The sequence below is a fragment of the Lithobates pipiens genome, unplaced genomic scaffold, assembly GCF_037356315.1.
Source record: "Lithobates pipiens isolate NorthernLeopardFrog02 unplaced genomic scaffold, aLitPip1_a1.2 Scaffold_3, whole genome shotgun sequence".
Lineage (NCBI taxonomy): Eukaryota > Metazoa > Chordata > Amphibia > Anura > Ranidae > Lithobates > Lithobates pipiens.
The window spans coordinates 219,211,736-219,227,626 of NW_027507790.1; the positions used below are offsets into that span (position 1 = coordinate 219,211,736).

The following is a 15,891-nucleotide window of genomic DNA, read 5'->3' on the forward strand; positions in this document are numbered from 1 at the left end:
TCCTTTTTTCCAAAAGTGGTGTCGGCCTTTCATTTAAATCAAAATATTTTTTTTTTTTTTTATTTTTTTTTTTTTTTTTTACCAAAAAACCCACGAAGAGACAGGCAGCTTCCATTGCCAATTGGGTCCATCAGTTGATCTTTCAGGCCTACAGTCTAAAACATAAAGCTCCTCCCTTTAGGGTGAGAGCTCATTCTACCAGGGGTGTAAGAACCACATGAACTTTTCACCATCAGCTATCTGTGGCTCTGATTTGTAAAGCTGCTACCTGGTCTTCAGTGCATACGTTCACAAAATTTTATCAAGTGGCTGTTCGAGCAGCCGAGGATTCGGCTTTTGGCTGCATTGTCTTGCTGGCTGCTGTATAAGTTCTTGCTTTTGTTTGACAGGGTGTCTCCCTCTCAAGGCTATTGCTTTGGGACGTCCCAGCAGGTATTGAATATTAGCCTGACGCTGTGTCCCATGATGTATGAACGAGATAATATTTATTTATTTATTTATTTTTTTGTCATACTTGTCTTACCTGTAAAATCCTTTCAGTACATCATGGGACACAGTTCCCTACCCTCTTTTTTGAGCATTCAGTGCTTGATACAAAACTGAAGTACTATGGGAGGGGTTATAGAGGAGATCAATTGCTGTTTAAAGGACTTTGGTCTACCAGTGTCCATTCACCTGGCAATGGAGTATAACCCAGCAGGTAATGAATATTAGCCTGTGTCCTATGATTTACTCAAAAGGCTTTTACAGGTAAGTATAACACAACTTTTTTTTTTTTTTTTTTTTTTTTTTTTTGCCATAATATACTATGTTGCCAAAATATGTGGACATATCTCCAAATGACTGAATTTGGTGGTGCAAACTTAATTTAGACTTCTGTACTTACAACCTTGTGCAGCAGTTTGAAGGCCTTTCTCTAGTCCAGCATGACTGTACCCCTGTGCACAAAGCCAGAGCTAAATAAAAACAAGAGTTGAAAATGGTTTTGTGGAGGAATCCAAGTGACTGCCACAGAGCTTTGCCTCAAGCCTTATTGAACACCTTGGATGATTTTAAAAATGGCAATTATGAGCCAAGTCTTCTCTAACATGTTTTATTTTGGCTAAATAAACACATTTCCATGGACATACTCAAATCTTGTGGTAACCCTTCAAAGTAGAGTGAAAGCTGTTTTGACTGCCAACCATATTTTCATATCCATGATTTTAGAATGGGATGTCCAGCAATCTTGTATGTGTGGTGATATGCTGTCCAGAAATGTTTTTTTCTTATAAGTACATGCATAGCCCCATCAATTTATGCAGTGCTTTACACATTTATTATACAGTCACATAAGTCCCTTCCCTTAAGGAGCTTACAATCTAAGGTCCCTAAAGCATTAGTACATTCATGTACTGGGGCCAGTTTACACAGAAGCCAATAAATCTACCAGCATTTCTTTTATCGTGTGGGAGGAAACCCACGCAGATACAGGGAATTGAACAAACTACCCTAATGCTGCTAGGCAGTAGTGCTAACCACTTTGCCATTGTGCTTCCCAATCCATACAATGTGCTTTGCCTTGGGCTTAATAGAACACTTGGGATTTTGAAACATGCTTAACGCCAAGTGCTTCTTGAAAATAGTGGCATTACAAAGTACTGGTATTCCAGTACATTTGCACACCTGAGTGTGGTGTGTTTTTTTTTTTTTTTTTTTTGTTTTTTTTTTATCTTGACGAATCTTAACGGATCGCTTAAAATTGATGATCCAACATTTCCTGCACCATATCCTTAAATGCATGTTTGGTCCTTTCTGCCATCTGAATTATGGATGATTCAGAACTTCAGAAGTGCACTCATGTTTATAGTGTGTTTTTGGGTTTTTGTTTTTTTGTTTTTTCTTATTTCTGAAATGTTTTGTAGGGATTCTCTTTAGCCCTACTCCTTTTTGCACCAGGTTACTTTCAGAAGGCTAGGTTGTCTACATCAGCAGTCGCCAACCAGTGGTTCATGGACCACTGATGGTCCACGATCCACAAGAAATTTGTGACGATCCCCGGATGTATACTACCCAATGTTTCCAGTGTTCTCCATGCATCAATACCATCAGTGCACATTGATACCCGATGCCTACTATGCAGTGCCGGCTCCAGGTGAATTCAGAGGGAGGTGAAGGAGGGTGACTTCCAATGGCAGCGCTTATTAAACTGTGGGAGGAAGCACAGAGCTTTGAGCACATGACTGGATAAGGAGATGAGATCCAACGATGAGTCTGTGATGCAGGGAGCCGGAGCATTGTGTGTATAAGGCAGCAGTGTGTTCCAGGGGGAGGGGCAGAGAGCAGGAGCAGTGTGTGCCATGTAAAATTCATGGCAGTGGTCCAAGGGATACAACATTTTTAATTTAATGGTCCATGAGGTCCAATCACTGGTCTGGATGACAGCTGAACTGGTCCTAATCCTTTGTTTTCACAAATTAAACTGCCCTGCTTTTGTACAGTATTTGGAAAATAACATTAAGGCACACGAGTTAAACATATTACTTCCAGATATTAATCTTTGGACTGCTGTTCTCCCTAACTAATATGTATGTATGTATGTATGTATGTATCTTCATTCAATCCTTTACTTTCCCTTTAAATATATTCTACTGCTGATGCAATATGCCATAAGAGATTTGACTGAAAATGAGGCTAAAGAAATGGTCCAAAACAGCTTTTGTGACAGAAATGGTTTGCTCTGAAAATAGAAGAGAATGAAGAACAAAAAATGGTTGGCAAAACAGCTCAGTGGTGCCCCGGAGGGTTGAAAGAAATGGATTGAGACCTGACGTAAGGCATAAATTCTAAGCCCCCTTTGAGCCGTTTATCATTAAAATGATAGAAAAATACCACCATGGAGCATCTTTCATTTTCTGGTTTTGCAGTTAGGCCTTTTCCTGATGGTTTAGAAAATTAGAGTTCTAATTCTTCTTTTTCCCCAGTTTTAGGGAGCAGATAACTTTTTTTGCTTAAAAGGTTTACATTTTTTTTTTTTTTTTTTTTTTAATAGAATGTTAATGTATATAAACTTCTAAATCCCCTTATTTTCATGTTTTGATATACCTTTTTGAAAGAATTTTGTTATCAGTTTTAAAATCTGAAATGTATTGGTGGATCATGTCAAAAATTAAGAGCTGACCTGAATCTTGTACACCCTTCCTGTCTTTTCTCAGAGCCCTACTAGTTTGTATCTTGGGACTATGAATACATTTTAGTCTTTTATGTCATGTAGATTTGATAGGGCACAGAAGTATACTTTACCCAGAAGACATTTATGAAGGCTTATGGAACCACACCGGGTATTCGCAGGGCTGCTTATCTGATGACCTGTAGAGGATGTGCGAAGGGCTTCCAGGCACACTGATAGTCTTGGATCAAAAAGAGCATCTGTTTTCAGTTTACCTATTTAGGTATTATTATTATTTCAAGAGGGAGTTGGGTTTTGTCTGGCTCAATCTTGACCCTGTCCTGACAGGGATTAAATCCAAATGAAGGCGTGGGGCAATCTTCCCCTTTCCCTCATTGGGCGCATTAACCTCCTAAAAATGAAAATCCTCCCCAAACTTGCGTACATATTTAGGAACTCCCCACAATGGCTAAACAAAACCTCCTTTAACTCCCTTAAGCAACTTTTCCTCTCCTTTATTTGGAGGTCTAAATGACCTAGATTCAAATATACCACTTTGACAGGCCTTGTGGACAGTGGGAGTTTGGCTCTCCCCGACTGCCACAAATATTTTTTGGCCACTCAGCTTGTGACCGTCCATTGGTGGTTGCAGCCGGACCTGACCAATTCTGCAATGGTGCTGGAGGCGGCTGTAGTGGGGGTCTTTGGAGGCCTTGAAGGGGTTAATATTTAGAGGACTCAATGCCTCATTGCCTCACCCCTTCTATGTGCACCACTATGAGGGCGTGGAGGGTAGCAGACTTGCTGAGGGTATCCCTGCCGAACTCCTGGTCTCCTCGCGCCACCCTGTGGTTGAATCCTAACCTGTCACAGTTCACTATACACTATACCAGATCCGCAGGCCTGGGCCAAATATAAAATATTAACTCTGGAGCATATCATCACTAATGGGGAGCTCACTCCCTTTCCTGCCCTATGTGCCAAATTCAATGTACCTGTGGGGGGCCTTTGTTATCTTCAGGTCGCACATGCTTATAGATGTCAGTTCTTGGGTCAACCAGTTATATTGGAGTATTCAGATCTTGAATCCACCCTTCGGGTGCAAGACTTGGAAAAACCCAGGTCTCAAATTTACGGGTCTCTGCTGGTTGCCGCCGTCCCAGAGTTGTCCTCCCTCTATAGGAAATGGGCGGGGGACATAGCGGAGTTGGATGCCGATGATTGGAGGGAGATTTGGGATTTTCTGGTCTCAGCCATGGACAAACTGGTCCAGTAACAATTATACACAGTTCATTGCACACCCCATAGGCTGCATCAGATGTCGCCGGCACATTCCCTGGCGTGCTGGCGCTGCTCCCATCAGCCAGAGGACTTTTCACATTTTCTGGGCTTGCCCAGCAATTGTACATGATTGGAAGGAAGTTCTCCCATGTGGTAGCTAAAACCACTAAGACTAGTGTCCCTTATGACTCTAAATATTGTCTGCTGGGGCTAGTGGAACAGATCTCCGTCCTCGGAGCCAGAAAGATACTCATATCTTTGCTACTGTACTATGCACGCAAGGTCATCAAAATGAGCTGGAAACAATCATCTTCCCCCTCTGTCAGGTTCTGGAAAAACCTGGTGACCGCCAGTTTGCCCCTTTTTTATAGAGCTACCTACTCGGGCAGGGGTTGCCCGCAAAAATTTGGAAAGGTGTGGACCTGCTGGTTGGAAGACAATACTACAGCAACTGATGCATTAATTTCCTCCTAGATTAACATGATTGTAGAGTGACGGTGGATTGACCTTAGTACCCTTATGTCCTATTATATCTCCATTTTATAAGAGTGAGCACAGATTCTTTGGCATTGAACCTCTCCCAACATAGGGGTATAGTTGAGTAAGGTTGTATTTGTTGATGGTCTGTCCTGTTGCTGCCCCAGGAACGGACTGGTTATATTATGTTATGCCTGGTGTGGCTTTTGCTGCATCGGAGGATTTGCCCCTGCGTGGGTAATGTTCAGCCCCTGTGTGGGCAATGTTAAATGATGATGAAACTCCATAAACGATTTTGCAAGAAAAAAAAAGCATCTGTTTGGAAGACCGTGACCAAGATGATGGCCTGTTAAGTAAAATGAAGATGGAGTCTTCCTTTTTCTGTCTGTATTTTTTTTTTTTTTGTTTTTATATCCAAAATTCCCTCAACTAGAGTAGCCTAGAGGGTGTAGCTCAGGATATTTACCCATATCTAAATAGAAGGTACTTCTATAAATGAACCCAGTGTTTAAGCATTGACTGTACCTGTCTACCAGATGACGCTCTAAGACTTAGAAATTCCTATTTTGGGTAAATTTAAAATTTGGATTTTTTTCAACTCGACCCTCCCCATCCCTAACCTATCCCCATCATGGTGTTCATAGTGCAGTCCTCTGTGTGGATAACATTATCTGATATTCATCTTTAAAGTACTTAAATAGCGAAAATATTTTGCTTCCATTTGATCTCACTTTTTTAAACCTCTTGTAGAAAGGTTCCAGAAACATTACCATTCAGTTGAGTTTTTGGCATGTCTCTATGCTTAGACCAGTAGTTATCAACCTCAGTCCTCAAGTACCCCCATCTGGCCATGTTTTGGGAATTTTTCTTGGATAAAATAGCTGTCCAAAATACCAAGCTATTGACTCTCTGATTTTAAAGTGTCTGTGCAAGATGAAGGAAAACATGCAAACATGGCCTGTTGGGGGTACTTGAGGACTGGGGTTAAACACTGGCTTTGACAATGCAAGGACAGCTGTATATGTTGAGTGTAGTTTTTCTTACTGTTTTGGATACTAAGATTTTGTCTTTCCTAGTTATAAAACTGGTTATTTTTTGTGTCTGCAACTGCAAACTGAGAAATGAATTTTCAATTGCAAAATGGGGTTTCCCCTCTTCAGGCTTTGGTTGAGTATCCCCTATACCTACCTATACCTTGATGCAGTTGCCTTTTTTTGATGTTAACACTTGTAGGGTGTTGGTTTCGCTTTGATTTTAATTGTCTGTGCTGCATTATTTTGCAAAATATTCCCCAAGCTGAGTTTAAATCCTTGAGACTGCCTGTTTTGTGGATGAAGTCCTTTGAACTCCTGTTAATTTTCTCTGCAAAATGGTCAGACCTCAAAACCATATTCTGGTATCTCATATTAACATACGTGTGTGTTTTTGCTTTCCTTGCTCTTTTACAATTCCTGTTTTGTTGACCATTAAAGTGGTGCAGACATCCCCAAAAACTAACAAGACTTCTAATCCCTCTGCACTCTATCCCTAAACAAAAATAAAAGGATTTCATTTAGTTTAACTTTGCAAAGACACATTCTGAAGTTCAACTGATGCATGCCAATGGCCCATTTAGACCTTGCCTAATAGAAAACATCTATTGCCTTTCACTATAAACATTTGTTAGTCCTTGAAATCTGCCCCTCCAGGAAGTTGCTTGTGCTGCTAATTTCTTCCCACTACCATGCCCCACTCGCTGCTCTCTGAGGAAGTGATGATCCTTATTTTCAAATTTAAGATAATTTTTTAATTTTATTTTTTAAATGTGTGTGTGTGTGTGTGTGTGTGTGTGTGTGTGTGTGTGTGTGTGTGTGTGTCTCTAAATGATTTGGCCTCAAAACCAACACCTACTTCCTGTGTACAGATTCACTTCCAGATTCTCTTCTGGGCCAATGCATATTGCGTCCTGCTTCAGTACATGGATGGATAGATGTGGGTTCTTGTCCACCAGCAGAGAGAAGTAGAGTAGATGCAATTCTGGAGGCATAATAATGGTCTAGCACAGGGGGTCTTCAAACTATGGCCCTCTATTTGATCAGGTACTAAAATTCCCATCATGCCTAGTCATGTCTGTGAATGTCGGTTTTACAATGCCTCCTGGGATGTGTAGTTCCGCAACAGCTGGAGAGATGTAGTTTGAAGATTCCTGATCACTCTAGCATGTCTTAGAAATTTTTTATTTTTTTTTTCCAAGTGCCTTGTATAATGCCCAAGAAATATTGTTAGGAAAAATAAGTGGGTCATGGCACATCTACATTCCAAATTTGGCACTTAAGATGGTCATGGACTATGCAATCTTATTGGCCAATCTCTGTACAACTCGATTATTTAGGAAAAATGGGTAATAGGCAGACCCACTTGAACAACTCAGATTATAGGAAATCAAACAAGTTCTTGCACTAAATTTAATTTATTTAAGATCTAACTGAATGCAGTGTATGGTCACCTTTTTTAAAGATCAAGATCGGAAAATGTATTTGGTTTAGAAATGCTTCTCTGCTCTTTGTAATGAGAGATTTGGATAAAAAAAAGAAAAAAAACACATTTAAAAGATATTAGGAATGAGTGGCATCAAAAGGGTTAATTAACTGAGAATACCTACTAGATGCCGAACAAGACATCCAATGAGATAAAATTAAACGGTTGCATTGGGTGTGCACCATTATCAATGAGAACCGCAGTTACCCTAGCGCCAGTTGCAGTTTACGTATGCGGGTATTTATTATCACTATTTGGGCTTCAATTCGCAAGTTCGATTAATAATTTTTCTGGCGCACCAATTAATGTATGAACTGGTGCAGTGCCTTCTTAGTAAATCACTCCCCATGTGTTATAATTTCTGATTACTACTTGGTGAGCTGTAACCAAGCTATGTAGTGTGTAAAGCTGAAACATACATTCCAGGTTATATAATGCATGTCCAGCTTTAGCAGTGCTGCTTTCAGGAAAGCATACGCCTCTGCAGCCTTGTAGAAAGTGCAGCCTTTACTTTACAACTAGCACCTTTACCAGAATTAGACAACCAGTCTGCTGAAGCTTCTGCTACCAAAGGGAATTTAGCTTTAACCAGCGATTGATCAATATGAGAGTTTCCTTCTAAAGCAGATTTGTATTGGTCTGACTGCCGCTCTTATCAAATGGCTTCAGTACTTCACAAATCTAACTATGAGAAATTCTAGCTTTCATGATCTGCATGATTGTTCTGGGTCTAATGAAGAATTTTAAAGCAGGGACTGCTGACTTTCAGAAAATGTATGTTGCCTAGCAATGGCAGCCTTTTGTCTTTTCTACATGTGCAGGTTTGCAATGGTTTGTGTTTTTATTGCATCTGGCGCTGCAGTACATGTTATGTGTTGTCCTTAAGTTTGAAGGACACAGCTCACTAAGGCAACATAACACTGCCGCGCATGGATTGTAGCACGCCACAATGCACAGCAATGCAGCATTTCACTTGTTAATGGTCACATGTTAAATGGCTTTCAAGGGCCAGGACCTACCTTGGTAACCTACACTTCTAGTGATGTGCCCTTCTAAAGCTTGTGCTGGATGGAGCCCATGCACCTTTCTTTGTCCTAATGGCTTGCTGTTACCATAGTAATAGAATTGTTGTGGGCGATTGACAACTCTAATGTTTACTGTTCAAAAAGCATTACCAGTATGTTTCTGTACCTATGCTAGCACTCTTGGTTATATTGGCTTTTTTTTCCCCCCCCCCCCTTAAACAGGTTGAAGAAATTGTTGAAACCGGAACCTTTACGCCAGAAGACATCCACATTCCCAGTATTTATGTTGATAGGATTATTCAAGGCGAGAGATATCAGAAGAGGATAGAGGTACACCATTTTGCTTGTCTGCTTGTGTAGAGAAAAAAAAATGTATTTCCCAGGTGATTTTTCCTGCATTTTTTAAATTGAACACAGGAGGCTAGTGTGAATGTAGCCAAAAAGTGGGCGTTTTTTGCTAAATGTTCATGCATAAGCCTGTTCTCAGACACTGGGTTTCTGCTTGCATGGATATAGTACTTTTGTAGCACAGGCAGATCTGACCAAGTTTGGCATAAGCCAACTTAAAGATACGCTATGTGGCTGAAAGTTTGATGGACACCTGACCATCATAACTATACTATATGTAAGGATGTATGTGGCTACCCCTTTGAATTGTGTACAAGTGTTTACAGAGATTGTGCTTTCTAGCCTTGTGGCAACAGGTTGGAGAATGCTCTCTTCTGTTTTTCCACATGACTGTGCATTGACTCGGCGTAGGTAAGACATTGTTTTGTGAGATCAATGTGGAGGTGTGGCGTGGCCTGCACAGAGCCCGAACCTCAACTCTACAGACCATTTTAAGGGTGAATTGCAACAAGATGTCTACTCATCCCAAAACGGAGTACTTAACCTTACAAATGCTGCTTTGGCTAAAATTCACGAAAGCGCTAAAATCTAAGTGATGAGCTTTGTTAGAGGAGGCTGTTAAAGTCTCAAAAGGGGTCTATGACGATGGTTTTAGAGTTGGATGTTCAACAAGCTCATATGTCCGTGTTATGGTCAGGTGTCCACAAAATTTCTGACCAAGTAGTGCTCGTTTTCAAGCATGGGCTATCTGCTCTTTTCTGATACTGCTAGCAGGGGCAAGTGTACCCAATCCATACTGCACCCTTTACCACACTTATTCCAAAACCTAGACTGCATTACACTAAACCTTCACATCTGAAGTACACCTAACTTGCACCTCTGCTGAGTGTAACATATATTGCATGCACATTAACTAACTAGGACTTTTGTTAAGTGCTCCAACAAATGACTAGCAGAAGCACATCTGAAAAGAAATGCCTGTCCCATAATAAATCTACAAGCCCCTTTTTGTTCTCCTGACCCTCCGCTACATCCTTATTTTCTTTTGCACAGTGCTTACCCAGTCAGCCTAAGATTAGCATCACCGCCATAAAAGCACTCTGGCATTATAGTTCAATCAAAGTAGAATAAACTTTACTACAGCTCACTGCCGCTACAATTTAAGCTGATCTAGATGCCAAATTTCCTCTTATGCCCAGTCCTTAGTGTTAATCACGTTGTGTGCAAAATTGTTACCATTTGTTAATCCATTTTATGCTTGCCTAGTTACCAACCCTATTGGGTTACAGTTAAGTTTGCCGTTACTATCTGGTTTGCTGCCTGTTTTCTTTGACATAGCACTACTACTGGGCTCCAAGTATTACCTTGAGTGATTTCCTGTGATATGTTGTATGGTTGTAATTTCAACCTGGTGTGTTTAAAGGGGCTGAGGTTTTTTGGAAAAGGTCAAGGCAAGGAATAGAGGACCCATCCTAATCGGCAGCTCCCACAGGGGTAGCCCTACACTTCAAAGACTGCATCTTGTATGGGCACATTCAGGACAAGAGTAGAATATCTGGGGTAATTTCTCTGGCCCCTCATGTTGCTTTTACCTTGCACTCACTCAAGTAGTCTATTTTACTCTAGTACTTCAATATTTTATATTAAACCCAAAAGCGCGACACGCAAAGAAGTAAATCACAAGTGCATATCAGTCTTCGGGAAGAAATGTCCTTCATTACACAATAAGAAAAAGACTTCTAACAAAGAATAATGAACAGCTCACATCAGTGTACAGGATGCTCACTCCTCATTATTTTTCTGCTGCCACGGAGTGCCCGTTGCTCTCCTTGTGATCTCTCTTCCAGGAGTTTCATTTTCCAATCATTTTCAGGTACCGTCAAACACAAAGTTCATGACCAGTCCACTTGATGAAAGCACAGCTTGATGTTTGTCTTCTAGTCCAGCAGCAACATTGATCAGCCTGTATCTCTCCAGCTGCTGTGGAAATAAAACTTGTAGCATGACCTTCCCTGTGCCTTGTCTGCATACCTGCAAAATGTTAAACGCTTTTGCTTTTACCATGGATAAGTCTTGCCTCAGGGCTGGCTATGGGTGGACATTGGGACTCTTAAACTACTCCCATGCCTCTGTGGCCCAACACGAACCTCTTCCTGAAGAAGGTAATGGCTGGATTTTGAGTCCAAGTGCTTAACAAGTTTTGCTTTAATAGGGTAGATATGTAGGTTACTGTTGCTTTCCTTGTCCGCCCCTTGTGAGAAGTGTGGTGTTTTTTTTTTTTTTTTTTTTTTGTAAGGTTTGCAAGGGAGTAAAAATTCTAAATTGTTGCGTTTTTTGGTCCCTGGAACAAGAATGGAGGGGGGAGGTCCTGAAATAAGATGCCGATCTACTTACTGTCCTGTAGGCAAAACGTAATGAGAAAGTGAGGCCCTTCCTCTTCTTAGACAATTTGTCATTGGAAGATTTCCCCTCTATTCCTGTTCTGATCATATATTTTCCCTTTCACTTGCAAGTGACCAAAGCATAGACTAAATCTCAATGGCAGAGATCGCAAAATAGTAGCGCTTACCCTTTTGGGTGGACCTCCTATTTGAAATTTTAAACTTTTTTATTTAAATTGTGTTTTATTGTATTAAATGTTGAATTTTTATATGTATGTGGAGTATTTGTTAAATAAAAATATAAAGAAAAAATATAAATTTCTTTATCTTTTGGTACCGTAAAAGTACCTCACCTCTAAACTTTTTGTGTATATATCTCTCTTGGGATGCTGGTACTATTATTGTGAGAAATTTGAACGGACCCCTGTCAGAATTTTAAATATGTGTTTTAGTCCTGTGAGATGATGCATATGAGATAAAATGTGTTTTTTTAATTTTATTAATTTTTCTTATTTCTTTACAGAGACTAACTCTAAGGAAATCTGAAAACTCAAAACCTAAACCCAAAAAGGAATCTGATATTGTTAGAGAAAAAATTATCCGGCGTGCTGCACTGGAGTTCCAGGATGGAATGTATGGTATCCATTAACGCACAAAGGCCCAGTATAGTTGCTGGTTAATCTCTTTGCTCTCAGAAATTGTTAGAAGCGCAATCTGATTTTGTGGGCAAAGGCAACAGGCAAGGCAATGGCAAAGCTTTGCAGGAAATTATACATTTTATTTGAATGTACTATAGATCAAGAAACTGATCTTTTTTCTTTAAAGTGGGGTAAACTCCCATGCATAATTGGTACCTATAGCTAAGCCTCATTATAGGCTTACCTATAGGTACTGTAAATTTCCGACCACCGTTTAGGAGAGATTTACTGTGAATGCAGCAGTTGGCGTCGACGCCGCATGTGCTTTGAAGGAATGGCCTCGCAGGCTGTTCAGAGTACTTTGCTGTAATCTGTGGCTCCCCCATGCGTGCACGGGAATGACGTCCTCACGCTTTTGGCCACTCTGGCAGCCCCGAAGCCGCGAGCTGGAAGGCTTGTCAGTTGTGACCGCTCGTTGCTGGAATGCTTCGTTCTAAGTTAAGTTTCACATAATGTGCTAGTATGTGATGTCTGCGCTTGTCCCCGTGTGACCCGGGAAGCGACGTCTTATGTAACTTCCTGGTCAAGCTCTTGGTGTCCTCAGCTCGCTTTGCCAGGAAAAGTGTGTTTTGCGATGCGATTTCACTTTTTCATCAGAAAAAAGCTGGATGTGCAGTCTATATAAAAATATTTGGTCGGTCGTGAAATCAATGTCTGATTTTCATTTCATTAGTATGGTTTTCATAGGGAACAAAATTCCCAAGAGCAAGAATATGCATGCTCAGAAACAAAAGAATACGTACAAAATTATTGCACGCTATGTCTCTTCTGACATTGTATTCTGTCAAACGAAAATTTTCATATTGTTGGTAACCTCTTCCATTTCGATATGAGACTAGCATGCCACAAAAGGCCAGACATTCTGTCATCCGAAAATCAAAGCGTGTGTACGAGGCTTTAGACTAACACAGTAGGATGACGGAGGCGCGTAAACTAACCATGGTATCGTGGAACAGCAGCCATGATTACCAGGGTCAGTTCAACCAGGTTTTTTTTTTTTTTTTACAGCATAAAAAGGATAAGCACTATTGAACATGCTGAAGTTAGAGGCTGATTGGCCATCATGCACAGCTGCACCAGATTTTGCACTTTTTTTTTTTTAGTTTTAGTAAATCAACCGCAGTGTGTGCTTCACTTGTTGCCTGTAATGTACTTTTTATAGGAACAAAAGCCCAGTAGGTGTGTTTTTTTTTCTTTTTTTTTTTTTTTTCTTTTTCTTTGAGATTTGGCAATAGGGGGGGGGGGGGGGGGAGGGGGCGAGAATCAATTGATCTAGGCAGCACCAGTAGCTTATTTTTAAGTAGGTTTAAAATTGGAAGAGCTATAAGCTACGTTAAACATTTTCAAATGCCTGCAATTTATCAATGGCTCTTGCAATGATAAACTTTTTATACCTGTGAATAGGATTAGTCCGCTGATATGTTATCGTCCATTAATGGGATTTTTTGAATGAAGACCTGGGGGACAGGACGGAGAGGGTACAATGATACAGTAATTTTGGTGAAGGCATAAAAACCCTCAAAGGCTCTGCGAAATCCTGAATGCCAGGATTCCAGCTAGCACACAGATGGTTTTTCAAAGGTGAGAAGTGTTTTCATACTCAGTTCACCACCGCCCCCATTCACACCTGAGTGGTTTTCTGCTTGAAGCTTGTAGCTCTAAAATGCTCAACAAGCCAAATCCAATTCCTTTGAGCGTTCTGTTGCCTGAAGCTCAAAGTACATGAGCTGCTTTTTGGTAGATTGAGTGTTTTTGGCACCATAGACCTCAATAGAAACACCTGACTTGGGCATTTTAGAAGTGTTTTGTCACATGTCTTACGTTCAAACAGCTCTCCATCCCTAATTCCCCCCCCCCCCCCTTCCTCCTAGTGTGTGTGTTTTTTTTTTTTTTTTTGTGTTGGCTGAGCATTTTACAGCTGCAAGCGTTTTTGCTTCTAATATGCTTCTAAAACTCTTAAAGCCAGAAAAATGCTAGTAAGGATCCAATCACACCTGAGCCTATCGCTTTACTGGCAATTTCTTAGTGTGCGGTGTATGGTCTGAGCACTGAGGGGCTGACCCCCCCCACCTCTTCAACCTCTGCAGCAATGTTGGCAGCATTCAATTTCCCAAAGGTAACCCCTGGATATGATGCTGACCAGGTGCACTCAACTACTTTCTTTGACCATGGCGAGGCCTGTTCTGAGTGCAACCTGTCCTGTTAAACCTCTGTATGGTCTTTGGCCAGAGTGCTGCAGCTCAGTTTTTCAGGGTCATCTTAAAGCCTAGGCCATCTTTATGTAGAACAAAAAATTTTTTTTTTCAGATCTTCAGGGTTCGTTGCCATGAGGCACCATGTTAATCTTCCAGTGACCAGTATGGGGGAGAGTGACACCAAATTTAACACACCTGCTTCCCATTCACACCTGAGACCTTGTAACACTAACGAGTCACATGACATTGGGGAAGGAAAATGGCCAATTGGGCCCGATTTGGACATTTTTCACTTGGTGTACTCACTTTTCTTGCGTTATTTTGAGGGGAAAGCAAATGTACACTGTTGTACAAGATGTTCACTTACTACTTTATATTGTAGCAAAGTGTCACTTCAGTGTTTTAACATGAAAAGCTGAAATAAAATATTTACATTTATATTGAGATATTGTATGGATGGATATGGAAAGGTGGAGTGTCCCATACAGTAATCGTATAGCAGATGCAGGCTGCGAAAAGGCAGGAAGGTAGCAATGTAGTTCAAAATACATAGGGGGGGAGAAGTATGTGATCCCCTGTTGATTTTGTAGGTTTGCCCACTGACAAATGATCAGTCTATATCATTTTAATGGTAGGTTTAGTTTAACATTGAGACAGAATAACATAAATATCCTGAAAAACACATTTCAAAAAAGTTATAAATTAATTTGCATTTTAATGAGTGAAATATTTGCCCCTTACGCAAAACATGATCTAGTACTTGGTGCTAAAACCCTTGTTGGCAATCACCATTGTCTGTTTCTTGTAGTTGGCCACCAGGTTTGCACCTATTTCAGGAGGAATTTTGTCCGTCTCCTCTTTGGAGATCCTCTCCAAGTCATTAAAGGGGTTAAGGCGGTGAACAACCAGCACTGCCAGCCCCACTGCTAGTATAACCTGTAGTTTATATACTGTATGCCTCTTTTGTAAAATTTGTCTTCGAAATACCTTATTCCTTCCTGATTAGTGGTCACATGACTACCCGTTGCTCTTTCCCTTCTACTGTATGTACTAAGGAAGGGGGCGCCGGAATCTCCCTCTGAAGTCTGCTGGGTGATCACGTGACCTCTCACTATTGTGTACATCGGAGGAAGCGAGCGACTGTCACGTGACCACTGAGATCATTGACAAGATTCTCCCTTGTAATTCTGGGCTGCTTCCTCACTGTTCTCTTGATCATTGACACTCCGCTAGGTGAGATCTCTGGAGCCCCAGACTGAGAGAGATTGACAGTTATTTTGGGTTTCTTCCATTTGTGAATAATCACACCAACTGTTGTCACCCTCACCAACCTGCTTTGGCGATGGTCTTGTAGGTCTACAATATTGTCCCTGACATCCTTGGACAGCTCTTTGGTGTTGTTTTTTATTTTATTTATTTTTTTATTTTTATTTTTTTTATTCAGTGGGCAAACTATCAAAACAAAATCAGCAGGGGGTCAAATACTCTTTTCCCCTCATTGTATTTAGTTGGGTGTGAGTTTGTCATGAAAACTGTAATGGGTATCACAACCTCCATAGTGCAAAATTGTTCAGGGAAAGGTAAATAAGAAATGAAGGTCTATAAAGGGCAGGAAACCGACATAAGTTTGGAGTTAGTGGAAATAAAATACAAAAAAGTAGAGAAGGCAAAAAATCGAGAATGAAGGAGGGTAGGGATTTTAGACCATGAGGACAAAAAGAGCGGGCAAGGAATACAAATTGGGCAGAATAAAAGGAAGAAAGATGGGTATAGAGAATCCCATGGGTACCGGTCGGGCGTGCTGACATCCCAGCATCTTAA

At 40.7% G+C, this 15,891-nt stretch overlaps 1 protein-coding gene across 1 annotated transcript in view; it reads left to right on the forward strand.

Moving 5' to 3' along the window:
* Window positions 1–15,891, forward strand: part of OXCT1 (3-oxoacid CoA-transferase 1) — a 185,435-nt gene that overhangs the window by 86,637 nt on the left and 82,907 nt on the right. Inside the window, exons 8-9 of the mRNA XM_077462803.1 lie at window positions 8,671–8,778; window positions 11,701–11,815. Of these exons, the coding sequence (XP_077318929.1) occupies window positions 8,671–8,778; window positions 11,701–11,815 (223 nt within the window). The remainder of the gene's footprint in view (window positions 1–8,670; window positions 8,779–11,700; window positions 11,816–15,891) is intronic.